Source organism: Pithys albifrons, chromosome 33 (genome assembly GCF_047495875.1).
Source record: "Pithys albifrons albifrons isolate INPA30051 chromosome 33, PitAlb_v1, whole genome shotgun sequence".
NCBI lineage: Eukaryota > Metazoa > Chordata > Aves > Passeriformes > Thamnophilidae > Pithys > Pithys albifrons.
Window position 1 is genome coordinate 1355347 of NC_092490.1, and position 27711 is coordinate 1383057.

General features: G+C 51.1%; 2 protein-coding genes across 2 annotated transcripts in view; one reads left to right on the plus strand and one right to left on the minus strand.

The window, feature by feature from the left end:
- LOC139684162 (uncharacterized) overlaps window positions 1–27711 on the minus strand; it is a 1455962-nt gene that overhangs the window by 1319085 nt on the left and 109166 nt on the right. The window contains 1 exon segment of the mRNA XM_071579763.1: window positions 8010–8710. Within this exon segment, the coding sequence (XP_071435864.1) occupies window positions 8010–8710 (701 nt within the window).
- LOC139684161 (uncharacterized) overlaps window positions 1–27711 on the plus strand; it is a 1434678-nt gene that overhangs the window by 1257653 nt on the left and 149314 nt on the right.

A 27711-nucleotide genomic window follows, 5' to 3' on the forward strand; every position in this document is an offset into this window, starting at 1 on the left:
AAAGCTGCTGCTCTATTATCTGCCACTGAAATTGGCCTGGAGTGTTTTTCTCCACAGACTTTTCAGGCAATAATGCTCAGGGTATAAAGTGGGGGGAGAAGGAGGTGGGTGGGACATGTTTGGAGTGACGGAGTTTGTCTTCCCAATCACCATTCTGTGGGATTGGGCCCTGCTGTCCTGGAGGTGCTGAATACCTGCCCAGCCATGGGAAGCAGGGAAGAAATTTCTTCTTTTGTTTTGCTTGGATTTGCACCTTCTGCTTGTCCTCATTAAACTGTCTTTATCTCAACCCATGAGTTTTTTGGCATTTCTCTCCCATTTCTCTCCCTGATCCTCGCTTGGGGAAGTGAGGAGTGGCTGTGAGGGGCTTGGGGACTGGATGGGGTGAAACCACACCAGCCTTTGTTGGTGCCCACGGTGGGGCTGAGAGTGTTGGAGATACCAACAGATGGAATTGGGATGTGCTGATGGAATTTGCAGCTGCTGGTGCTGTCTGGGGCTCCTGGCTGTGTATCACAGTCTGGTGCTCCTTGGTGGCTGCCTGTTGGTGTCTCTGCTGCTGAGCTGCTCAGCTCTGACCACCTCACTGTGCTGTGCCTGGGAATGTTGGACAACAGCCCTGGGGATGTGCCTGGGCTGGCAGGAGGCCTGGGAATTGCTGCTGCCCTGGGCAGGCTGGAAGTGCATGTGACCTTGAGTTGAAGGGCCTGTGAGCTGTGGGTGAGTCCAGGATGGAGCAGAGACCCCCCTGCAGCCTGGGAGGAGCCCCCACTGGAGCAGGGGATGCCAAAAGGATGCCAAGACCCTGTGGCAGCCCATTCAGGGCTGAGGGGAGGAGCCCACGCTGGAGCAGATTTGGTGGCAGGACTTGGGAACCCTTGGGGAACCCACATTGGAGCAGCCTGTTCCACCCAAAATTCCTTTAATTCACATAAAATTCCTCTCATTTGCTCTAAAATCCTCAATTTCAAACTAAATCCCCTTAATTTTACTAAAGATTCTCATTAATGTTGGCCAGAATTCCCTTAATTCCATCTAAAACCTCTCCCATCCTATGTATTTCACTCAACATTCTTTTAATTCCACCTAAATTTCCCAAAATCTTTTTATTTCCATCTCAAATCCTCTTAATTCCACCAAAAATTTCCTTCTTTCTACCTACAATGTCTTTCATTCCACTCCAAATCTCTTGACTCTTCTCAAAAAATACCTCAATCTTTCTTGGAATCCCTCTTATTTCATCCCAAAATTCCACAAAAATCCTTTTAATTTCACTTAAAGATTATTATTTCCACCCCAAATTCCTTTAATTCCACCTACCCTCTCCTAATTTCACCTCAAACCCTCTGAATTCTACTCTAAAATTCCCTAATTGAACCCAGAATTCCCTTAATGCCACCCAAAATTCCCTTCATTCCACCAAAAATTCCTTTAATCCCACTCCAAATTGTTAATACTATCCCAAATATCTTCCCCTACTCACCAGACCCACAAGGGCCCCCAAATACTTTCCGGCACCCAAAGTGCCCTATTGGAGCCCCAAATCCTGGAAAGGGCCCCATGGGAAGGGGGGGTGGCACTGGGTGTATTTTATGGGGTTGGGGTGGAAATAGGAGTCCCGGGGGCACTTGGGGGACACTTGAGGGTCCCACTGGGGTCTGAGGGGCATTTATGTGGCACTGGCAAAGAACTTCTCTCCCCTCTGCACAGGGCTCTGCCACATTCACAGCAGCTTTCAAAGGACAACTGGATGCTGCAGGATCCTTGATTTTGCTCAAGGGCTCACACAAGAAAATTCCTCATTTAGACTGTGGGTAAAATGTAAGACGAACAGTGAATTAGAAATGGGATAAATAACAAAGTTTCATCTTTGCCATGACTCAGAGCACAGACCCAGCTTTGGTGGAGGCAAACAGAGCAAGAACAAGAACTCTGGGCGCTGTTCCCGAGCCCGCCGGTCTATCCTGCTTAACACAGACATAACAAACTGCAGGGCTTGAATGCAAACAGCACCTGCATCCCAACAACTCCCCCTGTCTTGTTTTCAAGCTGCAAAAGTGAAACTTGTGCAAAACTACCATTAATCCTATATTGCATACAAGACAATAAACCAGGAATGCAGAGCAGAATACAAAAATAAAAACAGACCCATTCATACCAGAATAAATGCTTTCTTTAACTGGGGTCTTATACTGTGTAGCCAGTTAGACAAGATACCTGAAGCTTTTTCACCTTATCAATGCCTTTATGTATTGATTTAGAGTGATTGCTGTTTCTTTCAGAATTTATTCTTACGGGTCTTTAGTTACCCTTAAAAAATCTTTATTAAAATTGATTTAAAAAAAACCAGCATCTTTAATGAAACAAATAGCTTTACAACTTTTTAGGGTTTGTATTTTCTTTGACTTAAATTTTGAGTGCATTTTTAATATAGAATTTGTTCTTGAAATCTTATTTAAGTATTTCTGCAAATGAATAACTTTGTTCAGCTCAGAGTTATGTATCTTCTGCCTTTCACCCGTGGGTGCCTGTGTGTAGATGAGGAGCTGTGGCTGTGTCAGTGGGACAGGTGCCCCGGTAGCACATCCATCCATCTTCACACCCTCACACCCTCCCATGCATCTTTCATCCAGACCTGCCTCCCTTCATGCAGTCACTCAGATCAGAGCTTAGGGATTGGCTGTGCTGTGTCTTATAATTCTGAAATGAGAAATTGTGTTCTTCTTAACCTTACACTTTCCTGTGCTTCTTGAAATTGCTGCTTTGACAAGAATATAACTTCATAAAACATAAACATGTCTCTGCTTCCTGTTTCATTTAAAATTAAAAAAATTCGTTCATACACATACAAGCACATACTCCCCTTTTTTCTTGTTCTTGCATGGCAAATATGAGAGGTATCATTGTATATTTGATGGGTTTGGATCCATAAAAAACTTGGCATGACTATTGCAAAGCTTAGTAAATATTATTACATCACTAAAACTTCCATTTTATTGCTTACAGTCATGGATATCAATAACTTAGAGAAAGGTTCCTAAGGCTATCTTTGAATTTGTTTGCTTGGTTGGACCATCATTACTTAATCAAACAAAAGCTTAAAACAATTGCTAGTACTTAATGAGAAAGATTAATAAATTCTATAAAATTACTGTAATTTTTGTACTTAAAAACTGAAATATGTGTTTTACTAATTTTGTGCACGTTCCATTAATGAGCTGCAAAAAGAGAACTGTTGGACATTTTAAAATTCTGATTTCATACATTATTTACACATCACTACAGCATAACTTGGGAGTGCTGCAGCTTTTAGGACAACAGGCAGAGAAGGGAGAGAGTGAGGAGAGAGCTTTGTGTGACCCTTCCCGGCCAAGCCACCTCAGCTGCCACTGCAGGAGTCTCACCACTTCCCAATGCCACAACTCCAGTGTTGGCTTCTTCTTGAGCCATTAGAATAGAGTAAAATATAAAGAAACTCATTGAAACACTGATAGTTAATGCAGGTAGGAGTAAAAGCAACAAACAACACCCTCATTCGTACCATAAACGGAATTGTTAATAGGGAAAACACAAGCTTAGGAACAAAGGTATTAAAGAGAATTGAAACTTTTTAACAAGTATTACTCTTTATAGTAGGTGTTCAAATGATTAGAAAAAGTTTTAAAAGCATCAGAAGTTTGGAAGCAATTTGAAATTTAGAAAGCCCTTTTCACCTGATGGATAATTTGCACATCAAATATTATACTAGCTTGGATATATAACACGTTTTTCAGATATAAAAACATTGGTCTTAAGAACAACAGCATTACTTTACAAAAGTGCACACTTGTGTGTTTCTATGCCATAACTTTGCAGAATAAAATTAAACAATGAATACATTTTACAAATAACTGGAATAATAAACATACAACACGACACTATCTTAGAGCATGAGTGCTACAAAATATGTTAGAAACTGAGATACAGAAAGGTGACATATTTGCAGCTTGTTGAAAGCTTTTAACTTAAAGGCATTATTGCTTTCCTTCTCTTTAGAGCAATAAACCTTATATTGACTTTTAATATTACTTGGAAAAGGCATAGAAGTTTTATTTGGCAAGAAACTGCTCTAGCATTCCCTTTTAGTAGAAAGGGTTATGAAATTTTGTTCCATCTTGATAAGGGTGGACGTATTTAATTAATGCTGAGTTAGATGAATATTCATAATAAGTTATTACCAATTGTTAACCCGACAGCGTTGCTATTGATCAGAATCTGTGGCTGTCCCAGTTTGGCATCTCTGGCCGCTCCTGCCAAGGGGTTTCTGTGCCTGTCAGCTGTGCCGGGCTGGGCCGGGCCGTTCCTGCAGCTTCTGGCGGTGCTGCGCTGGGTGCTGGTACTGCGGCGGCAGCGCTGGGGGGGCTGTCGGTGCTGCTGTGGGAGCCATCTCCGCCTCTGCGCTCTGGCGGCTGCTCGGAGCTCTCCTGGCCGGGCCGGGGCTCAGCGGGCAGGGGCAGCGGGGCGCTCTCCCGCCGGGTGTCGGCTCTGGCACCGGCACGGGCTCTGGCACCTACACCAGCACCGGCACCGGCACCAGCACCGGCACCGGCACGGTCTCTGGCACCAGCCCCGGGGCTGGCGGCGGCAGTCCCGCCCGCAGCATCCTCCGCTCTGCTCTGCGCCGGGCTCGGCGCTGCCTCTTCCTGGCTCGGCTTCTCTCCGCCGCCATCCCACCCATTGGCATCAGTGCCCCAGGCGGGAAGGGCTGCGGGGGGATCCGGCAAGAGCAGGGCAGGGGCTGCTGCTCTTTGGGCCTTTCTCTGCCCCGGCAGGAACGCTGCGTGGGACAGCGGCACGGGGGGTGCAGCTGCTTCTCCTGCTGCATCCTTTGGTGGGCAGCTGCAATCACTGGCAGCAGCACATTCAGAGGGCAGCTGTGCCCACAGCAGGGAGTGTTGGAAAGGAGAGTCATTTACTTGGAGCTCATGCTCTTCAAACAGCACCTCATCATCCAGAGCACGTTCCTCTGCTCCACAGACAGCTTAGATCTCATCTCCATAATGTTTCTCCCTGACACCAAATAGTCAATTTTTCCAAGTCTTCCAGTGATTTGTCTTGAAATAAGAGGGGTACTCCAGTTTTTGTAACTAGTTTGGCTCTGGCCCATGAAACATTTTGGTCACAAATGATTTCAGGGCACTCAATTCACAAACAAGTCATTTTAATTTTCATGGGGTACTGATCTCTTTTAGCTCAGCTCTGTCCCTTCAAGCTATTTCAGGGCTCTGGCTTCACAAGTGGCTTAGACACTGACCCCGTTACTGAATCTTTTTCTTTCAGAGCTGTTAGCCCCCAATAATTTGGTCATGTTTTTCACCCCTGTAAGATTATTCTCATTTCCAGAACCAATCACTTTCAGTCCAGCAGACAGGCACCAATCATGCTTCTTCCCAAGTTGGACTGCTGCCCATCACTGGGAAAGGCACCTCCTGGTGTTCCTGTCTCTCCTGCCACGTCAGGTTTACCAAGGCCAGTCCCTAAATGTTTGGAATCTTTCCCGAGGCTCCACGTTTCAGCTCCATTTATCGTGATGGATCTGGGTCTCCACAGGAATGAACCACAACGCCGATCACCAGCTCAAACCAAGCAAAGCCGTTTATTGAAATCCCATGTTACAATATATGGACTCAGGGACTGGTATTCAAGGCAGGGGCAGAGGAACTGGTTACCTCCCACACATGGGGGAGGCATGGGGGGATGGCTCAGGGCTTTCGACCTCCTTGCAGATGAAAAACAGACCTATCAATTGTGGGGGGTTTGGGAGGGTGAGAGTAGACAGAGGAATACAAATATGCAAACACAACCAGTCTGTAGTATTCTGGTGCCTGGGCCTGCCAGTCCCAGAAGATCAGGTGTCCTTTGCTTATCTCCAAGCCTTGTTGTTCAGGAAATTTAACTCCACACCTGCCAGCCTCAAAACCGCCTTTTCTACAACCACTCACTGTGGCGCCACCAGGAGCAGCTGCATTTGCCTCCTCTTGTGCAGCTTCTCCATCTCTCTGCCCTGCTGGGCACACTCAGGAGCACCTGCACCTGCCTCTTCTTAAAAGCTGTGTGTGTCTCTGCCTTTGCTGCTGGACACAGAGAGACCCATTTTGTCTCCCCTTGTGGCACCAGGGGCGGCCAATGCCCCTCTGCTGCTGACCAGTGCAGAGCAGGGCTGTTGATTCTCTGACTCTCACTACGTCCCCTTGCTCCTGCAGTGTCACAGTGTCCCCTGGGTTCCAGCAGGCCCTGCAGTGTCACAGTGTCCCCTGGGCACACCCAGGCCTTTTGGGGCACCAAAAGGAAGACATTGAGCCATTTGAGAGTGTCCATAGGATGCAACCAAGGTGGGCCACGGCCTGCAAGGGAAGTGTGTGAGGAGCAGCTGAGGGCACTTGGTGTGTTCAGCTGCACAAGAGGAGACACTGAGGGGACACCTCATTGCAGGTACAACTTCCTGGGCAAGGGCAAAGGAGGGGCAGGCACTCATCTCTGCTCTGTGGGGACCAGGGACAGCACCCAGGGAATGGTCTGCAGTTGTGTCAGGGCAGGCTTAGGTTGGATCCTCCAAAGAAGTTCTTCCCCCAGAGGGTGGTAGGCACTGGACAGGCTCCCCAGGACAGTGGGCACAGCCCCAAGGCTGCCAGAGCTCCAGGAGTGTTTGGATGATGGTCTGGGACACAGGGTGTGACTCTTGGGGATGGGCCTGTGCAGGGCTGAGGGTTGGACTCCATGATCCTTGGGGGTCCCTTCCCACTCAGCACATTCTGGCATTGTGTAACACCATCTGGGCTGGTCTCAGTGCATTAAGAAGTCCTGTCACCCCAGAAATTCTGTGGGTGCTCCCTGTGTGGGGAGGGGTCCAGGACCCACAGCAAGATCCTGGAGGAAGGGGGGACTCCCTCTTGCATGTGGGATTTGCATCAAACATGGGTCCCTCACAAAGTGCTTGTAACACCTCAGAATTGGGGATCTATAACCCCGCTTAGCCACCGGTGGAGCCAGGGGGTCACTGCAACCCCCAGAATGAGGGGGGAGCTCCTAAGAGACATTTAGAAGCCTGAAAAATTGGTTGAAACAGCAAGAACAGCCCCCAAATGGGGTCATCTCACCACCCCTTATAATCTGAGGGGTTCACTTCAGCCACGGAAAATTAGGAAAGGGACCCCCAAAAAATGTTTATAGTCCCCAAAATTCAGGGAAAGCAGAAGGATCCTCTCAAAACAAGCTCCCTGTGTCCCTCCCTGTGGGGCCCCACTCCAAGTGCTGGAGTCACATTTCCCCCCCACTCCCTCACAGTACCCTTTGAAAGAACAAAATGCACCCTGAAAACTCCCTCTGTCATTCCAGACCCTCCATCTCAGGCCTCCCAAACCCCATCCCATCCTCCTCCAAGCCCCATCCCAACCCTCCCAATCCACATCGAAGCTCTCCATATTAGACCCCAACCTCCTGGGCTTCTCATTTCCCATCTCTAATTGCTGACACCCCATGGTGGGTTCAGGGAGGAATTGTGGGGGTTGCTGGATTGGGCCATTTTGGGGAGGGGCTGAGTAATTCTGAGTTTGGATGGAGCTATTTTAGGGTGGGATCGAGGCATTATGAGGTGACAGATCGAACCCTCTCAGATTGTGGACTGCAAAATGATGGAAAAACTCTCTTGACCTGGATGGCCAAATTTTGGGGACAGCTCCCCCAAAATCCCCTAGAACTCAGAATGCTTCCTGAATATCCTTTTGAACCTCAAATTCCACCCCAAAATCCCAATTAAATGGTGGGGATTTAGATATTTTCATTCAATTTCTTTATTTTTACTTAAATTTCAGGTGAGTACAAGGAATGAAGATCTAACAAATGAAAATCAAAGACAAAAAAAGGCATCATGTGAGTGTGCAAGGGGTTGGGTTGGAGAGTTCATAGAGAGGCAGAGAAATAGAGAATTTGAAGTTTGGTGACCTTAGAGCAATGAATGAAGCTTCTCTCACAACTGGGGCACTCGTAGGGCTTCCCTTACTGGTGGGTGCGTTGGTGTTTGGTCAAGTTAGCGATCTGGGTGAAGTTCTTCCCACACTCCCTGCATTTGTAAGGCCTCTCCCCTGTGTGGATTCTCCGGTGGGTGACGAGGTGGGACTTGCGGTTGAATCTCTTCCCACAGCCGGTGCAGCAGAAGGGCCTCTCCCCAGTGTGTGTGCGCTGATGCATGAGGAGAACTGAGCTGGTCTGAAACCTCTTCCCACACTCAGAACACTCATAGGGCCTCTCTCCAGTGTGCATCATTTGATGGATGACAAGGTCAGAGCTCTGGGTGAAGCCCTTCCCACAGTCCCCACATTTGTACGGCCGCTCCCCGGTGTGGATACGCCGGTGGATGACAAGGTGGGAGTTGCGGTTGAAGCTCTTCCCGCAGTCGGTGCAGCAGAAGGGCCTCTCCCCCGTGTGTGTGCGCTGATGCACGAGGAGATTGGAGCTGATCTGAAACCTTTTCCCACACTCAGAACACTCATAGGGACGTTCCCCACTGTGGATCATCTGGTGGCGGATCAGCTCAGAGTTGTGGCTGAAGCCCTTCCCACATTCTCTACATGTGTAGGCCCATTCCCCAGTGTGGATCATCTGATGTCGGATCAGGTAGGAGCTCGTGGTGAAGCTCTTCCCACATTCCAAGCACTTGTAGCGCTTCTCCCTGCTCTGAAGCCGCTTCTGCACCCCAAGGTCAGATCGTCGAATGAACTTCCTTCTGTCTTCTCGGCCCTGGGTGGGTCTTAAGACCTCAGAGGACTCTGTGCTGGGTTTAGAGCTTCTCCTCCTTATGAGGGATCTCCGTGGCTTTTCCTCCCCAGTGACTTCCTGTGCTGTGGAGCTGTTCAAAACAGCCTCTGCCACCAGGTTCTCCCGGGGGAATTTATCCTCTGTGCTCTCCGTGCTCAGCTCGGGGCCTGGGGCAGGAAGGAACAAGGACACTCAGGGAATTTGCCTCTGGCCCGAAGGGAAGGCCAAGGACATCCCCCCAAACCCGGCCCTGGCAGGACGGCGTCGGCAGCGGGGTTGTCCTGCAGCCCGGACCATGCTGGGCTGGAAGATGCAGCACAAGAGAGGGGCAAAGGGGCACTGACTTCCTCCTCACCTGCCTGGGGGTCCTGCGGCATCTTCCTCTTCCTCACAACAGCATCCTCCATTCCAAAATGCTTTGGGAAGGAGAAATCTTGTTTTCTGCGGAAAAATACTGTGTGAGTGGGTTAGGCTGTGGGTTACTCCTGCCCAAATCCGTCTCTAGAACTCACTGGGCTTCTTGTGTCCATATAAACTACCAAAACACCATTTTCAGCCCACAAAAACCATCCCAGGAGCTTCTCCTCTGTGGCCTCTCCACTTTGGGGTTCTGGGGTTCCCCCCTTTCTGGGCTGCTTGGGGTCTCCTGTGTATTGGGGGTCTTTCATCTCCAGAGTCCCCACCCTCTCAAGACTGCTGTGGCTTCAGGACTCTCTGCTCGACCATTCTCAGTTTTCCAGCCCCCACACCCTTCTTTCTCTGATTCCAAAATTCTCCTGCTCCCCCTTTCCCGCTCATCTTGCCTCTCCCAACCTCTTGATCACCCTTTTCTTTGACACTACGGATCCTCGGGCCCCCATTCCCAGCGACCCCAGGTCACCTCACCCCCAGACCTTTTTCTTTTTTTTTTTTTTTTTGCATCCAGGGCCAACTTGAACCCTCTTTTCCCATGCATCCCGTCTCTCCCAGACTCCACAGTCCCTTTACCCTGGCACCCCATGGACTCCTCTTTTCTGGGCACAGGGACCCCCTTTGACCCCCCCAGTCTCCTCTCCTCACCCCTACTCCTACTTTTCCTTGACTTTGGGAAATTCCTGGGCACCATTCCCAGCCACCAGGACACCCTTATACCCCCTTATCCTGCATCAATACCCGATACCTTTAACCCCCTTTCCTGGCCATTCCACTTTTCCAGTCCCTACAATCCCTCTTTTCCTTTGCTCTGGAACCTGTGGGATCCCCACATCTGCACTTCCCAGACCAAACAGCCCCTTATTTGAACATTTGTGGGACCAATTGAACTACTTTTGTAGCCATTCTGGGTCTCCCTATCCTATTAACCGCTTTCCCCTACATCGAAGACCCCTGGACCCCACTTTCCTGGGCACAGGGTCACTCTGGACTCCCATCCAAGCCCCTGCATCCCCCTTTCCTTATCCCCGGAACCCGCTCAAAACCCCTTTCCCCAGCACTGTGTCCCCCCTGCACTCCAAAAATTGAGTTCAAAACACCAAGATTCAACCCCAAAAAACCTCGCCAGGAGTTCCCCTTCTCTGGTCTCCTCACTTCAGGGTTTGCAGGATCTCCCCTGTCTGAACTGCTGGGGGATCCAGGGGGTTCCCCCTCTGCAGTCTCCCCACTTTGGGGTTCTGGGGCTTCCCCCTCTCTGGGGTCCCCCAGTTTAGGGATGCTGAGGGGATTTGTGCCCCCGCAGTCCCTCCTCCCCTGACTCTCTGCTTGGGGTGGTGGTTCCCAAGGGCAACACCCTCTCTAAGATGCCAGGGATCCTGAGGGTGCCCCCTCTCCTGGCTCTCTGTTTTGGGGTCCCGGGGGGTCTCTGAGCAGAGAGTCAGGGCAGAAGAAATCCCTGGGACCATCGGTATTCCTAAGAGGGACCCTGAAGAGGAGGGAATGCCAGAACCCCAAAGGGGTCAGATCATAGAGTGGGGACCCCTGGTATTCTCGGGATCACCAGCAGCCTGGAAAAGGCAGAACCCTCAGACAGGGGCCTCCAAAACACAAGGCCCCCCCAACACCCCGGACAGGGGGGACCCCCATAACCCCAAAGTGGAGAGACCAAAGACAGGAAAATTTTGGGAAGGTTTTTGGGGATGAATCTTGGTGCTTTGAATTTCTTTGGCCTTTATCTGCATATTTTGGAGAGGTAGTTTTCGCTGTCTTGATGGTTTGGGGTTTGTGGGGATCTGTGCCAGGCACCCCCATTGGGGGAAATGGGAGGATCCCAGGATTTTCCAGCATCCAGGGATACTCCCCAAGAAAAGCCCCCTTTTGGGGTTACTCCCTTTGTTCCCTACACTGTGGCCGCTCCTCACTCGCTCACACCGTTCCCTTTTCCAAGAGCGTCATCCCCAATTTCCCCCTTTTAGCTTCTAGAAAAAAAAACAACCTAACAAATAAATCCTAGATTTGTGATTTCAGGGTTGCTCATGTGTCATCTCACTCAGCTTCAGTTCTCCCTGTTTCAGTTCTCATATCAAGATCCCCGTTTAGGTGACCTGGGGTGGTTTGGGGGCGTGTGGAAGAGGGGCTTGGGAAATTTTGGAGTAGTTTTGGGGAAGTCTGGGGGCAGTTTGGGGGTCCTGGGTCACTGGGAGGTCGTGATAGGAATACTATGGGGGCCCTGAGATGCTTTCCAGTCTCTGGAAGGGAATTTAGGGGAGGCCTGGGCAGGTTTGGGGTGGTCTGGCAGGGGATTTGGAGGGAGGTTGATGGCATTTGGGGAGGTCGAGGGGAGGGTTGGTGGTCGAGGGGTGATCTTCAGGGTCTGGATGAAAGTTTGGGGGGGTCTCTCTGTTGGTTTTGGGGTCTGTTGAGAGATTCTCTGGGGTGTTTTGGAGGACTCTGGGTGAGTCCTGGAGTTTTGGGAGAGTCTCTAGGATGTTTTGAGGGGCTCTGGCAGGTCCAGGAGAATATTTGGGGCATCCTGGGAGAGTTTTGGCGGTGCCAGGTGGGGGGTTTTGGGATCACAGGGGTTTTTTTGAGGGAACGAGGGTGTGTGTGTGTGTGTGTGTGTGTGTGTGTTGCGGAATGGACATGGTGGCAGTTCCGGGGTGGGGGAAGGGACTTACCTGGATTTTCCACCTTCTCCTTCACAGCCAACACGGCGCCGGGGGGCCCCAGGGGTCTGTAGGGGGTGGGTGGGTAATGAGGGACCCCCAAACTTTCCCTTAAATCCCCAAAGTCCTCCAAACTTGCCACTCTCCCCTCACCTCTCCCTGCAGCCATCCCGAGTCCCACCCTCTGTCTCTGCAGCCTCTAATCTTGTGTCCCTAAATACCTCCAAATTACCAAATTTCAGCCCAAATTAACCCTCCCGGCAGTTCCTCTTCTTTGAATTCTCCACAATGGGGTTATTGGGGTCCCCCTGTATGCACTGCTGGGGGTCCCACTTATACTGGGGATCCCGTCCCACCCTCTCCGGGCTGCCGGGGATCCTGGGAATCCCACGGCTCCTTCCTCTCTAGGCTCTCGCCTTCTCCAGGCTCTTGGGGGTCCCACCTCCCCCCTGCATTGCTGCTACCCCCTCCTCTCCACACTGCCGGGGCTTCTCCCTCTCCGGGACCCCCATTTAAGGAGCTCGGGGCTCCCTCTGTGCTCCTGCCCCCCAATTCCACCATTCCGGGGATCCCCCAGCTCCGCTATCGCCCCTCTCCACTCTCCCCACTCCGCCGGTCCGGGGGCTCCCTCCCGGATCACCCGAGGGGCCCCAAAACCGCTCTCGCCCCCCCGTCCCACATCGACCTTCCGACCGAGCGCCGAGCACGCGGTGCTTTGTCCTCTCTGTGGCCCCTGTCCCGGCTCCTCCCCCTGCTCTGTCCCTCCTCTCCTGCCGCTTCTCCGCCTCCACAGTCCCGCCCCCTCCAGCCCTTCTCCTCCTGCCCCCAGGCCCAGCGCCCCCCCGGACCCCCCTTTGCCCCCAGCCCCGCCGCCCCCCGCGGGAGGAGCAGGGATGGAGCTGGGGCAGCTCGGGATGGGGCAGTGCTGCGCTCTTGGCCGCTCCCGCCCGCACTCGGCCCCCGCCGCAGCCGCCACGGCCGGGACAGCGCGGGGGGGGGCCGGCCTGGGCGCCCCCACCTCCCCCCGCCCCTAATTCCGTCCCGGGGGGCGCTGGGGGTGAGGGGGGGGCGCGGGTGGGCGCGGGGTGGGGAGCGCGGGGCGCTGCGGGTCTGCCTGGCAACTGCGGAGTCATCAGCACCACGCGCTCTGATGGGCTGGAAAATGATTCGGGGCCTTCTCTCACTGATCCCCCCCCAGGCACCCCCAGTGACCGGGACTGGGGAGAACTGGCAAGCTTTACTGGGAACACCGGGAGCAGCCGGCTGGGGGCAGAGGAACAGCAGGGAAGGGGGTGACACGCGACCCCCGGTGACCCCCTGCCCTTGTGGCACAGGGAGAAGCCCCAGTCCAGGAGGACAAACCCCAACACGGAGTCCCGGCCCCTGGCAGTGTCGTGGAGGGCGTCTGGCAGCACCACCGGGCAGGGCCGGGGGGGGGAAGGAGCCCCTAAAACCTCTCACAGACCCCCTGGGACCTCCCCCAAACCTCCTGCCAGTCACTCCAGCCCAGCCAGGATCTCCTGGAACCTCCTTCCAGTCCTTGCCCAGCCCTTCCAAGACCTCCCAAAGCCCCTCTCAGCCCCACTATGAACCACCAACCTCCCTCCCAGCCCTCTCAGGACCCCTTGAACTTCCTCCCAACTGCCCCCAGCCCTCCCAGGACCCCCTATAACCCCTAAAAATGCCTTCCCACCTCCCCCACTAACCCTCCCCCCACCTCGGACTCCCCTAATCTCCTCCAAGTTTTCCCCTGGATCCTCCAAATCCCAGCCCAGTCCCCACAAACCATTTCCCAGTTTCTCCCAGTGTTGGAAGTTATACAACTCTCCTGTATTTTTAATTAGTGGGAATCGTTGGCCGCGTTTCTTTTCACAGACTCTCATCAGTTTGGTCTTTAAAGCTCCAAAGCTTTGAGTTTCCCTGGACTAGCTCTGATGAGGTTCATTAAAAAAAGCCTGTGGGAGGTGAAGACTGGACATCTGGGATCTTCAATGTTTGGTCCTTCAAAGACATGGTGGAGCAACCAGAAGATATAGAAGGGCTTAACAAAGACATTTCAACCTGAGAGTTGGAGTCTCAGGCAGAATGATAAAAGCACCAAAGAATGTGGACCAAAACAGTCAATAAAGGATAGAATACCAATTAATGAAGAGAATTGTTAGGTTAGAAGAAATGAAGGTTAATTTCTTTGTTTGCTAGAAAGTTCAAATACGTGAAAAGCCTCGGAAGGGTTTGTACAGACTGGAAAGATTCTCTCCCTGTCTCTGCCCAGAATAAAGGACTGTCTGGCTCACAGACACTCCAAAGGTGGGAATGGAGGGTCTCATTTCTTCCTGATGACTTTTGATGACAATTATTGTTGACCCAGGTGGGACAAAGCTGCAGATGCTCCACAGGTTCCAGGACCCTGAGCACTCCAGTGACACCCAAAATATTATTTGAGGAGAATCCTCTCAGTCCCAGGATCTGGTGAGTTGAAAGGAAGATCCCTGGAATTTTGTGAGGTCATTTCTCAGTGGGTCAAATCTATACCGAAACATCATAGAAATGGAGCCTGAGAATAGAATGTAATGGGATGTGGTAGTTTTACCTTCAGTTTCTGCCAGGCCTCAATTCATCAGGCCCAGAGGATGTGACAGAGATTAGAAGGGACAAGCATCACCTGACTTAAGCAACCAAAGAGGTATTTCATTACATCTGACATCATCAAGAAGCATCAAGAAATATAAAAGAGAGGGAGGTGGAGCTTCTGTCTCTTTAGCTCTTCACCTTAGGCCTGTGCTCTGGCTCTACCAAGACAGGGCCTTGCCACCATCCCTGCTCTGTTATCACAGAATCACAGAACCAGTTGGGTTAAAGACCTCCCAGATCATCAAGTCCAACCCTTAATCCAACCCCACTTTGATCACCAGATCATGGCACTCAGTACCACGTCCAGTCTCACCTTAAAAACCTTCAGGGTCAGAGAATCCACCCCCTCCCTGGGCAGCCCATTCCAATGCCTGACCACTCTCTCTGGAAAGAACTTCTTCCTGATATCCAACCTAAACCTCCCCTGGCAGAGCTTAAGCCCCTGCCCTCCTGTCCTACTGTTGGTTGCCTGGGAGAGGAGACCAATCCCCACCTGGCTACAAGCCCCTTTCAGGAAGTTGTAGAGAGTGATAAGGTCTCCCCTGAGCCTCCTCTTCTCCAGGCTAAACAACCCCAGCTCCCTCAGCCTCTCCCCACAGCACTTGTGCTCCAGTCCCTTCACCACTCTCGTTGCTCTTCTCTGGACCTGCTCCAGCCCCTCAATCTCTTTCCTGAACTGAGGGGCCCAGAATTAAACACAACACTCAAGGTGTGGCCTCACCAACGCAGAGTACAGGGGAAGGGTCACTGTCCTGGGCCTGCTGGCCATGCTATTTTTGATACAGGACAGGATCCCATTGGCCTTCTTGGCCACCTGGGCACACTGTGGGCTCATGTAGAGCTTCCTGTCACTCAGTCCCCCCAGGTCCCTCTGCCTGGCTGCTCTCCAGCCACTCTGTGCCCAGCCTGGAGCGCTGCAGGGGGTTGTTGTGGCCAAAGGGCAGGACCTTCACTTAGCCTTGTAAAACCTCATCCCACTGGAATCAGCCCATCTCTCCAGTCTACCCAGATCCCTCTGCAGAGCCCTCCTGCTTTCCAGCAGGTCGACACTCCCTCCCAACTTGGTGTCATCAGCAAATTTGCTAATGATGGTCTCAATCCCCTCATCTAAATCATCAATAAAGGTGTTAAACAGGACTGGACCCAACACAGACCCCTGGGGACACCACTGGTGACCGGCCTCCAGCTGGACACAGCCCCATTCATCAGCACTCTCTGGGCTTGACCCTGCAGCCACCTCCTAATCCAGCAGAGGGGACACCTGTCCAAGCCATGGGCTACCAGCTTTTCCAGGATTATATTATGGGAGACAGTTTCAAAGGCCTTGCTGAAGTCCAGACAGACACATCCACAGCTTCATCCTCATCCACCATGTGGGTCACCTGATCATAAAAAGAGATCAGGTTGGTCAGACAGGACCTGCCCCTTCTAAACCCATGCTGGCTGGGTCTAATCCCTTGTCCATTCTGAAGGTGCTGTGTGATTGCACTCAGGGTGATCTGCTCTATAACCTGTCTTACTGGTGAAAACTGAGGGAAAGTAGGTGTGAAGTATCACAGCCTTCTCCTCATCTCTGGTAACTATGTTCCCCCCCAAGTCCAACCAAGAATGGAGGTTTTTCTTGTCCCTCCTTTTCCTATTAACATATTTACAGAAGCATTTTCTCATCCCTAACTGAAGTAGCCCAACTGACTTCAAATCGCATTTTTGTCTCTCATTTTCTTGCTACAGTACCCAACTATGTTCCTAAACTCTTTCTAAATAGCCAGCCCTTTTTTTCCACACTCAGTCCGCTCTCTTTTTATCACTGATTTCCTTCAGAATCTTCCTTTTCAACCAAGATGGATGTCTTCCCCATTGGCTTCCCTTTTGGCACACCGGGACAGGCCGTTCCTGTGCACTCAAGACTTACTTCTTGCAGGACATCCATCCCTCATGTACCCCCTTGTTTCTGAGGGTTGTTTCCCAGGGTATGCTCTGGACCAGTCTTCTGACCAGGCTGAAATCTGCCATCTGGATGTCCAGCACAGAGGTTTTATTGATGGCCCTCCTTGCATCCCTGAGTATTGAAAATTCTATTATTTCAAGGTCGCTGTACCCAGACAGGGTCTGACCACTACATCTCCCACCAGCCCCTCTTTGTTTGTAAACAGCAGGTGTCCAGGAGCCACACCCCTGGTAGGTTCATTTACCAGATGAAGCTGGAAATTCTTGTCTATACACTCCAGGAATCTCCCAGACTGCCTCTTCTCTGCTGTGTTGAGCTCCCAGCAGATATCTGGAGGGTTCAAGTCACCTACAATAACAAGGGCTGGAAATTTTGAGACATCTGCCAGCTGCTTGTAGAATAATTCATCTCCTTCATCATCCTGGTTGGGTGGCCTGTAACAGACACCCACAAGGATGTCAGCCCTGTTGGCCTTCCCCCTGATTCTGCTCCACAGACACTCAACCTTGTCACTGCTGACCTCAAGTTCAACAGAGTCAAGAGACTCTCTAACATATAAAGCCACCCCTCCAATGGGATATACTGGGAGTGAATGGAACCATAGTGGGGGTAAAAGGAAGCAACTGGAAGCATGTGGGGGGAACTGGGTTAATATTGCGAGCAACTGGATGCACACTGGAGTCATACTGGGATCATAATGAGACTATCTGGGAGTGACTCGGATCATACCGGCCATGACTGGAAAAAAACTGGGAGCACACTTGGAGCTAATGGTATGATACTGGGCTGATACTGGAAGCAAGTGGAACCATGTTGAAGGCAACTGGGATAACACTAGGAGGAGCTGGGCCCAAGCTGGAGGACATGAGGGGGCAGCAGGACGGTTTGTGGGACCACCTTCTACTGCCTGGGGTGGCTCTGGGGGCCCTCAGCTCCTCGGGGCTCTTCCTGCAGCCACAGAACTTGGAGGGACCCTCCTCTGGGTGGGTCCTCCACGTGCTCCAGGAGCATTGGGTTCCTCCTGGCAAAGACTGGGGGCAACTGGCATCATCCTGACACCATATTGGCAGAGACTGGAAGTCACTGGAACCATACTGGGGGTGACTGGGACCACAGTGGGAGTGACTGGGACTACGCGAGCAGAAAACTGAGACCACACATGGGGCAACTGGGAGAAAGTCAGAGTGTTTGCGTCTATACTGGGGGCTACTGGGTGGCACTGAGACCATGTTGGGACAGATTACGGTCATACTGGGCCAACTAGGATTATGTTGTGGGCAACTGAGATATAGTGGGAACAGCTGGGCTCATACTAGAGGTGACTGGGCTCATACTGGGAGTGACTGGGCTCTGGGAAGCACAGGATGGGCAGCAGGGGGAGGGAAAACCCCCTCCCACTGCCCTGAATTCCCAAAATCCTTGTTCCCAGTCCCTGCTCTGGCCCTGAACAGCAGATACACTCCAGGATCCCTTTCCCTGGGGACACTTCCCCACCCTCTCCCCACTTTTCTGCCTCTGGAAATTGCCACTTTGGAGCTCCATCCCATTGTTTTCTCCTTCTCTTCTCTATTATTATTAGGGTCCCTCTGCACCTCCTTTTCCCAGGCTCTGGGACCCCCCTGTGCAGCCATTCCATGTTCTCCAGGATCCTCCTGTCCTGCTTTTCCTGCCCATCCTGCCTCTCCCATGCCATGGATCCCCCTTTTCTTTGACACCAGGGACCCTCAGGCTCCCAGTTCCAGCCATCCCACATAATTTCCTGTCAGCAGTTCCACAGAAAGCCAGAATTCTCTTACAAACAAACACCTGCCAAAGCCTTTCACCAAGCTTCCTGCAAGTCATGGCAGCAAATTCAGCCAAACTTCTTGCCTGATTAGAACTCACAGAACCATCCTCTTCTTCTAATAACTGAGCTAAAACTATTTCCTGCTTTTATGAAATTTTCAAGCTATGTGTAGAAACAATGTCTAAGCTTTCTTGGACTCCATAAAAACTCTCAAAGAACACCTTGGAATTTTTCTGCGTAGGGAGTGTGGAGAATGGAGAGAGAGAACCACAGCCAAGAACCTCTCCCACCTCCCCCCTGCCTCACCCATCTCACCTTCTTACCCTCCTCCTTCACCATCCAAGCTGCTTGCCTGCCTGCCCCTGCAGACTGAGGAGAAAGCTGAGCTCTGCCTTGCTCCCTGCGTCAGTTCTGCTCCTGCAGACCCAGCCCTGGCCCTGTTCACCCTGGGGTGGCTGCACCGCTGCTGCCCGTGAGCGACAGCTCCTTGGGGCCCGAGAGCCCTGCAGAGAGCGAGGAGCAGCCCTGCTGCACAAGGGAGAGCAGCACAGACTGAGCAGCACATCTGCATTGCAAGAGCTGCATTCCACACCTCTGCCTACAGGAACAGAGACAACATCGCTTCTCACACACACACACACACAAAATAGCTTGGCAGAAAAAGTTGGGTTTGGTGGTAAACTTTTTTCTTTGCTTCTAAAAAGTACTCTTAGAGTTTTTTTTAGCTGTTCTTATTTCCCTCTCTCTCTGCATTTTTTAAGTAATTTCTTAATTAATAATAAATATCATTTTTTTAAATTAAGGGGTAATATAGATTGAGTTTTAGTTTTGTTGGGGAAAACATTTTGAACCCAAGCTATGTCTGCAATATTTAAGCAGATCGTAACACCATCCTGCCTCTCCCAGACTCCACATTCCCTATTCCTTTACCCTGCCACCCCCTGGACTTCACTTTTCTGGGCACAGACACAACCTGCGGCCTCCAACCACCTCCCCCCACCTCCAGTCCTGCTTTTCCTTTACCTCGGAACCCTCCTGATCCCTCATTCCCAGGCACTGGGATGCCCCTGCACCCCCTTATCTTCCACCAATACCATCCTGAAGCCCCTTTCCTTGGCATCCCACCTCCTCCAGACCCTACACCCCTCTTTTTCTTGACTCTGGTACCCCCACTCCTGCATTTCCCAGACCTCACACCCTCCCCTTTTTAGAACAGTGGGAGACCATTTGAATCCCTTTTTCTGCCTATTCTGGGTGCCTTTACCCCAAGACCCCCTTTCTTCGACATCAGGGACCCCTGGAACCCTTTTCTGAGCACAGGGTACCCCTGGACCCCCCATCCCACTTCTCCAAGGCTTTACATCCCCCTTTCCTTGGCCCTGCAGCCTGCCTGAAAATGCCATCCCCCAGCACTGTGCCCTCCCTGCACCCCCAAGATTCAGCCCAAAACACCAAGATTCAGCCCACAAAAAGCCCTGTGAGGCTTTCCTCCTCTCTGGTCTCTCCAATTTGTGGTTTCGGGGGGCTCCCTTGTGTGGGCTGCTCAGGGTCCCATGGGTATTGGGGTCTCCCCTCCCCAACCTGTCAATGAAGGGCCTGACCCACGCACACTAACACCCCCAAGGGTGGTCCCCGCATCCCCCCACCCACCAAGGGGCTCTGCTGGGAACTGACACTGGGACCCCCAAAAACACCTCCCAGGGACCCCCAATAGCCTCCAAGGGGCATTCCATGCTCAGTTTTGGGGTCCCTCAAGCCCCAACCATCCCCCTGAACACAACCCAACCCTCCAGAGCCCCCCCAGGCTATTCGGGGCTCGGCTCGGGGGTCCCGCAGCACTTTGTCGGGGCCCTTTGCCGTCCCTGTGTGCAGCTCCGGCCCCGCCCCGCGGCAGCCCCAGCGCGGGCTCCAAGGAGCGGCACATCCTGGTGCCCTTGGGGGCTTTGGCCGGGCCCATCCCGGCTCTCGTGTTCCATGGCACAGCCCACACAGCCCTCGGTGGGGCAGCGGGGGAAACTGTGGAGTCGGGGGGGCCCCTTCTCTTTCCCACCGTGTCCTCCCGCTCACCCGAGAGCTCCCGCGTGTACTCGGAGCGCCGAACAAAGAAGGAGGAAGAGGAGGAGCGTGACTGTCCCCTGCCCCTTGTCCCGGGGGTGTTCCTTGGTCGGCCCCGCCCACCCATTGGCAGGGCGGGCCCGGAGGGGCAGCCTCAGCAGGTTTGGGAGCAGGTTTGGGTGCCATGCTGTGAGAGAACAGGTCTACCCGTCCGCTGCCCACCCCAGTTCACCTGTGGACGGTCAGGCAAGGGAGGGAGACCCGCGGATGAAATAAATGGTCTTGCGAAGAAACCAAGTCCACCTACTGTGGTAAAAGAGAACAGATCTACCTGGGGGACGGAGTGAACAGGTCTGCTCGCGAACAGGTCTACCTGCGGGATCGGGAGCGAACAGGTCTACCTGCGGGATCGGGAGCGAACAGGTCTACCTGCGGGATCGGGAGCGAACAGGTCTACCCGCGGGATCGGGAGCGAACAGGTCTACCCGCGGGATCGGGAGCGAACAGGTCTACCCGCGGGACTTGGAGAGAACAGGTCTACCCCCCGGGACTGGGAGAGAACAGGTCTACCCGCGGGACTGGAGCAGAACAGGTCTACCCGCGGGACTGGAGCAGAACAGGTCTACCCGCGGGACTGGAGCAGAACAGGTCTACCCGCGGAATTGGGAGAGAACAGGTCTACCCGCGGGACTGGAGGAGAACAGGTCTACCCGCGAGACTGGGAGAGAACAGGTCTACCCGCGGGACTGGGAGAGAACAGGTCTACCCGCGGGACTGGGAGAGAACAGGTCTACCCGCGAGACTCGGAGCGAACAAGTCTACCCGCGGGACTGGAGCGAACAGGTCTACCCGCGGGACTGGGAGAACATGATGAAAAGGGCTAAAGGCGAACAGGTCTACTCGAGGGATGGAGAGAACATACCCGGTGGACTGTGAGAGAAGAAGTCTACCAGCTGGAAAGGGCAAGCCGTCTACTTGCCGTACTGGGAAACAGAAAAGTTGTACCCAATGGAGAGAACAGGTCTATCCACCCCACCCAGCGAGGTCTCCACACCGTACTGAAAGTTCTACCCAGCGAACCAGAAGAGAGAACGGTTCTAACCGCTGGAGACAACAGGTGTACCCAATGGAGAGAACAGGTCTATCTGCTAGACTGGGAGTATCTGCTGGATGGTTGTGTCCCTAACAAAAAGAACAGGTCCACCTGCCCAGCTGAGAACATGGGTCTACCTGCCAAGCTAAAAGAACAGGCCGGTCCTAAAAAACATGAATCCCCCAGAAGCTGAAACGGGAAACCCAGAACCCTAAAGTGGAAAGACCAAACAAAGAGAACTTCTGGGAGGGATTTTTTGGTTTTATTCCCATATTTCAGAATGGGTTTTGGCTGAATCTTGATGTTTTCCAGTTTTGGTATTTCTGAGGGGGTTTTGCCTGACTCTCATCATTTTGGAGCTTTTCATGGACACCAGATGCCTGGTGACTTCTAGAGATGAGGAGCAGAGAGGGGTGATAGCAGAGCTGGGGGACCCCTGAGAGGCTGGAGAGGGGGGAGTGGGCAAAAGGGAGAGCCTGCACAGGGGGCACCCCTGTGTATTAGGGTGTGATGAGATGCCTTTATTTTTGGTCCATGTCTGGCCTTGCCACCTGCCAAGTGATAGAAAACAAGAACTTCTAATTAGGACTTGGGCCTTGAAGGAGAAACATCTTGTGTACACTGAGACAGGTTTGTAGCTTGAATTATTGACGACGTGTGGCTTCAGCCTGGAATCCCCATGAACCCTCCCTGGAACAATTGGTCAAGGAACCTTAAAGGTAATTAAGAATGAACTAATTTTCCAGCAGAAATGCACAATTTTAAAGGCAATTCTCTCAGAGTAGCTATGATTATTTGTTTTACAAAGCCTTGAACTTACTGAAAATTGCACTGAGCTTTACTTGTGTATCAAAAGAATTAGAAAATACGGAAAATAATGTTCTGAAACCTGTAGGGGGTGACAAATACAGTGGATAAAACAAAATTAGTGATTTAGTCATTAAAAAATATATTGGACAAGTCTGGTGGGGAAAGAAAATAGTGACTGAATATCCTGAATAAAAAGTACTCAGCGATCTGGAAAAAAAAAGAAAAAGAAAAAAAGGGAGGAAATAATAATTTTTCTCATTGCAAATGGTTTTTTTCTGGGTGTTGTGAAATTCTGAATGCTGATTTGCAGGTTATAATAATATATAATTATAGTAATACTGTGAAATGCTATAATAAATCATAAAAAATTATGGAGAAATTAATACATAAAATTGACTTTTTGAGTGATGACAGCACTTGAAAAATAAGTTGGTATTTACACAGGTAGTGAAAACATTGACAGTAATGGTTACCAAAAAACATAGTGCCCAAATTTATCTGGGAGATAAATAATCCTTAACTCTCCTTGAGATCTTTGGGACAAGTCTCAGCAAAATCTGGAGTCCCTCAGCTCACCAGTTTGATCTCCCTTGGTACTTTATTGCTTTGGTCACCAAGCCCAGGGCTGAGGGCAGAGCAGCACCAGAGGAGCAGAAAGTCCCAGGTTTGCCCAGGAAACAAACATGGACTTGCCGATAATACAACATAAATCTCCCATTTTCTATCAGCTTTTATAACCAAAAAGCTTTGCATGGGTAACTTTTCTCATGGCCTCAGAGGAGACTGGATTGTAACAGAACATTTTAAATTAGTATTTTTAAAATATTGATATGGGACTGGGGTAATAACTTGTATCAGCCAGTGATATCCACACCCTCAGCTGGTCACATTTTCCTGGGATAGAAAGAACTTTTCAGACTCCAAGTCTAAAATTACAGTTCATGGATCAGCTTTTACCCACTGAGGTTTCTTTCTCCTGGTTGTAACAAGAGTGTAAATGGATGTGCAGCTTGAGGATTGATTAATCCTAATTAATATTTACACCCTGGATCTTCTCATGGTTGGAGTTACCTGAGACAGGACACACATATTTTTATGCTTTCTTCTTATCATATGCAAGTTAAACTGGAACTCAGTCCCTCAATTATCCTTTTCCATTGGCACATTACAGGTATGAGACACCATTCCAAAATGTGGAGGGAATGTTTTTAATGCCACACTTTCTAGTGCTTTCAGCTGGGGTGAGGAACTGTAGCAGTTCTAATAAGATATAAATCTAATATTATTGTAAAGCACTAGAAAAAAGAATATAATACTGAGAAATTAATGCATCAAATTGACTTTTTGAGTGCTGAGAGTACATGAAAAATAATTTGGTATTTATACAGGTATAGAAAACTTTGACATTAATGTGTCACTAAACCAGCCCTAAACCCAGCTCTAAAACGAGCCACAAACAGCCCCAAATAAGCTTTAAACCAGCGCTAATCCAACTCTAAAGCAGCCCTAAACTAGCAGGGGTGTTGGAAATGGATCCAAGGCCAGAGGAGGAGTTTGTTTTTTAACTAATTCCTCAAGCTCAATTCTCAGAATCACAGGATTGTTTGGGTTGGAAGGGCCCTTAAAGCTCATCCCTTTCCAAGCCCTGCCGTGGGCAGGGACACCTTCCATAGCCCAGGTTATTGTCATGTTTTCCTCTTTTCAAGCACTGAAGGATTTACAATATTTCCAAATCAAACCTCTGACTCTCCAAAGTCTTGGCTTTGACTTTCGAAAAGGTGCCCAAAAGCTGAAGAACTGCCTGCAGGGTGTGACCCTTTGCCCCTAACCAGGCAGGTCATTTGGAGATTGGAAATGGTTTACAGGGTCTGGGTGAAAGTTCAGGGGGGTCCCTGCGGTGTTTTGGTGGTCTCTGGGAGGTTCTCTGCAGTGTTTGTGGGGGGGCCTCAGGATTTTTAGGGGGCTCTGGGAGAGTCTGGGGGTTTTGAGGGGATGCCTGGGGTGTTTTCAGGAGCTCTGGCAGGTCCAGGAGGGGATTTGGGGCATCCTGGAGCAGTTTTGGAGGTCCCAGGTGGGGTTTTCTGGATCTCAGGGGGGTTTTGGGGATCTCAGCGGTGTTTTTGGGGGGCTGTTGGGAGGCACCTGGGGTTGGGGGAGGGGCTTACCCGGCTTCTCGACTTTCACCGTCACGGCCAACACGGCGCCGGGGGGTCTTGCAGTCTGTAGGGGGTCAGGAGGGACCCCCAAAACCCGCACCGAGTCCCTCCAAACTCGCCGCTCTCCGCTCCACGCGGTGTTCCCACGTCCCGCCTTCTGCCTGTGCCACTCCCATTGGCCACCGAGCCCGCCCGTCACCGCTCGCAGCCAATCGACGTTCAGACCTGCAGCGGTCGGGGCGGAGCCCGGAGCCCCGCGCCATGTTGAGATTCCCGTGTACTACAACTCCCGTCATGCCTCGCTACGCTGCCTGTGCCGCTCCATTCCCGTTCCCGCCGGGCTCGGCGCTCCGAGGGGATGGGCAGGGAGGGGCTGCGGGGGGCACAGGGGAGGCCGGGGGGGTCCCTGCGAGCCCGGAGGGAGCAGCGAGTGCCCTGCGGAGCCGCCGAGATGCTGCCCGGGCTCTGCGAGCAGATGGATCCGTGCCGGCTGAGGAGGGAACTGCGGGACAGCTCGGGGGGTGCGGGGGCCCTGCCTGGGGGCGGCACCCACGAAAGCCGCTCTCCCTCCCTCTGCGAGCGGGCAGGGCAGGGAAAATCCAACGGAGGGCTCGGAAGTTGGGATGGGGAGCGGGAGAGATCCCTCCCCGAGCACCATCTCAGGCAAATCAGACTCCGAGTGGGCGTGTGAATTAAATTGTTACTGCCAGAATTAAACCAGGAGAATGAGAAGTAGAACTAAACCCGACAAACCCCTTCCCCCCACCCCTCCCTCCTTCCCAGTTGTGCCTCCTCCCCCCTCAGCGGTGCAGGGAGCTGGGAATGGGGGTCCCACTCAATTGTTGTTGGTGCTGCTGCTCAGGGAGAGGGATTGGAGTCCTTGCTCTGTTCCCCTGTGGGCTCCCCGTGGTTTTGGGCTTATCCTCTTTTGTCCTGTTTCCTGCTGCTGAAAGAAACTGGAGCATTTTCCTGATTTTTTTCTCTTTTTTTTTGTTTTTTCCTCAGGTTTTGGATACATGAGAAAAAAAAGTCCGTATACTTCTTTTAACAAGTACTGCTGGAGGGTTCTGGGGCTGGCCCAAAACTGGACTTAACACCCAAAAACACAAAGAAAAAAAAAGAGGACAAGGCTGGGAATTGGTGGTTGTTTCATGAAATAGTCCAAGTGTCTCAAACCTGGGGAAAATGTGAGTGTGGGGGGTGCAAAATGACACTTGGAGGAGGGGAGAAGAAAATTCAGTCAAATCCCAGACTCATCCCTTCCCTGTGATCCAGGTCAGAACTCCTGTCAGGGGATCAAAGAGGACAAAGATTGGGTCAAACCCAACAGCATAAGCCATTTCAAGTCCCTCCCAGCCCATATTTTGAAGAAGAAACACTCAATAGCACCTGTCTCCTGCTCACCTGCCTGTGACTGCAGAGCTCCAGCCCCTCACATGCTTCAACCTCATATCAAGAACCTCAATTAAAGGCTTTTTAAATCAATGTAATGAATTTCCACCAGTTTTCCTCCTGTTTGGCCCAAGCATTGACCCCGCAGGTGTTTCTGCATTCCCAGTGAGCCCAGTGCCCTGGCTGTGCTCAGCCCCATTTCCCCAGGCACAGGGGAGGCTGCAGAATGTAGAAATATGTTTTTAAAAAACAGATAAGAGGCCTGGCTGGTGCCATTTCTTGGGGCCAGACTCGCCTCAGTCACGATGTGAGAGGGTGTCCGAGGTCAGTGTCACTCTCAGGACTTGTCAAGGCCAGGAAACAGTTTGTGCCAATCTGAGACATCCGGGGATGGACCTTCTCCAACCAGAAAATGTCACAGGGAGTGTATTTGTGCAGAAAAATGGTTATTTCAGGCTCTGGGAAGAGTTTTGGGTCTCTTACCTTTGGGGTCCATTTGCTTCTCCATCCCCGTGTTGAGGTTTCCAAACTCATGGGGAAACTTCATTTTGGTGGCTTCTAAAATGAGATCTGGGCTTGAAAAAGCAGGGAAAGACTTGGAAAAGCTCCAGAATAATTACAATTTTGCCTCCAAGAGCCTTCCCTTGGTGGCCAAAAGCAGCCCCAGGAAGCCCCAGGGGAGCCAACCCAGCTGGGAGGGGAGGGAAGGGGCTGAGGGAGGAGCCGAGGGCTGGAGGTTCCCACGGCCACCGACTCCCAGCCCTGCCAAGGGCTGCAAACTGAGCCCATTCCAGGAGGTTCCAGGTGCTCCACTCCAGCCCTGTGTCCCAGGCTGCTGCACCCCCTGAGCTCCCTCAGCTCCTGGCTCTGCAAGGAATTGGGAAACTGGGCTGATGGCAAGAGAAGCTGTGAAGGTCAGCACCGTGAGCTGGTGGTGCTCCAGAGTGAGACACAAATGGGAAATAGGGAGGAGGAGGCTGGAAAAGGACTCCAAAGTCCTGGGTTTTCAGGTGGGCAGGGGGGTGAGGAGGGTTTGGGGTGGTGTTCAGGGCACAGAGACACTTGTGCCCCATGGGTTTGGGATTCCCATTTCCTCAGTGGCTTTGCATCCCATCAAACTCTCCCCAGAGAGATGTTTGGGACAACTGGTCACCTCCACTTGGCAGGAGAGCCCCAAGGCTGTTCCAGGCAGGAACCTGCAGCCAGTGTGGGTTGGAGTGAGGGCAGGGCATGAGTGGAGACGGGTGAACAACACACCCAGCACCCCCCAGGGGGGACTGTCCAAGGCCTGTTGGGATAAAAAGCAGCTTTGCTTCATTTCAGCCCCATTTTGTGCCCTGATCCCTCTCCCTGAGTTTGTGGGGTCTGTGCAAAGGTTTCCTGTTCCTCTGGCAACGCTCTGCAGAGCAGGGGCTGGGGGCACAGGGCACAGTGGGGTCGGTTCTGTGGCACATGGGGGGCACAGGGTAGAGTGGGATGATAATTAATCAACAACAGTTTAATAATTAATAATTTTATTAAGAATAGATTTAATAAGTGGAGCTCAATTAGAGATTTAAGTGAATAACAAAAAATATTAAAATAGATAAATAAAAATACACATAAATAAATAAATAAATAAACACAAATAAATAAATAAATAAAATTTAATGAAATAAAGTTTGCAATTAAGGTATAATCAAAATAAACAAAGAATTGAATAATAAAATTATGAAATGGAAATATAATCAAATAAGTAGAATTAAACTATTTTAAGTAAGGTTTAATTTAAAATGAAAATATAGTAAATATACAATTAAAAATAAAGATATTTTGCCAAGACTATTTAATAAATAATTTAAATACACTGTTTAAAAATAATATTTAATAATATTCTAATAAAATTTTAATATCTTAGTAAGTATAATAAAGATAGAATAATATAGATAATACATAATATATATTATATCCACATTATAATATCTATATTA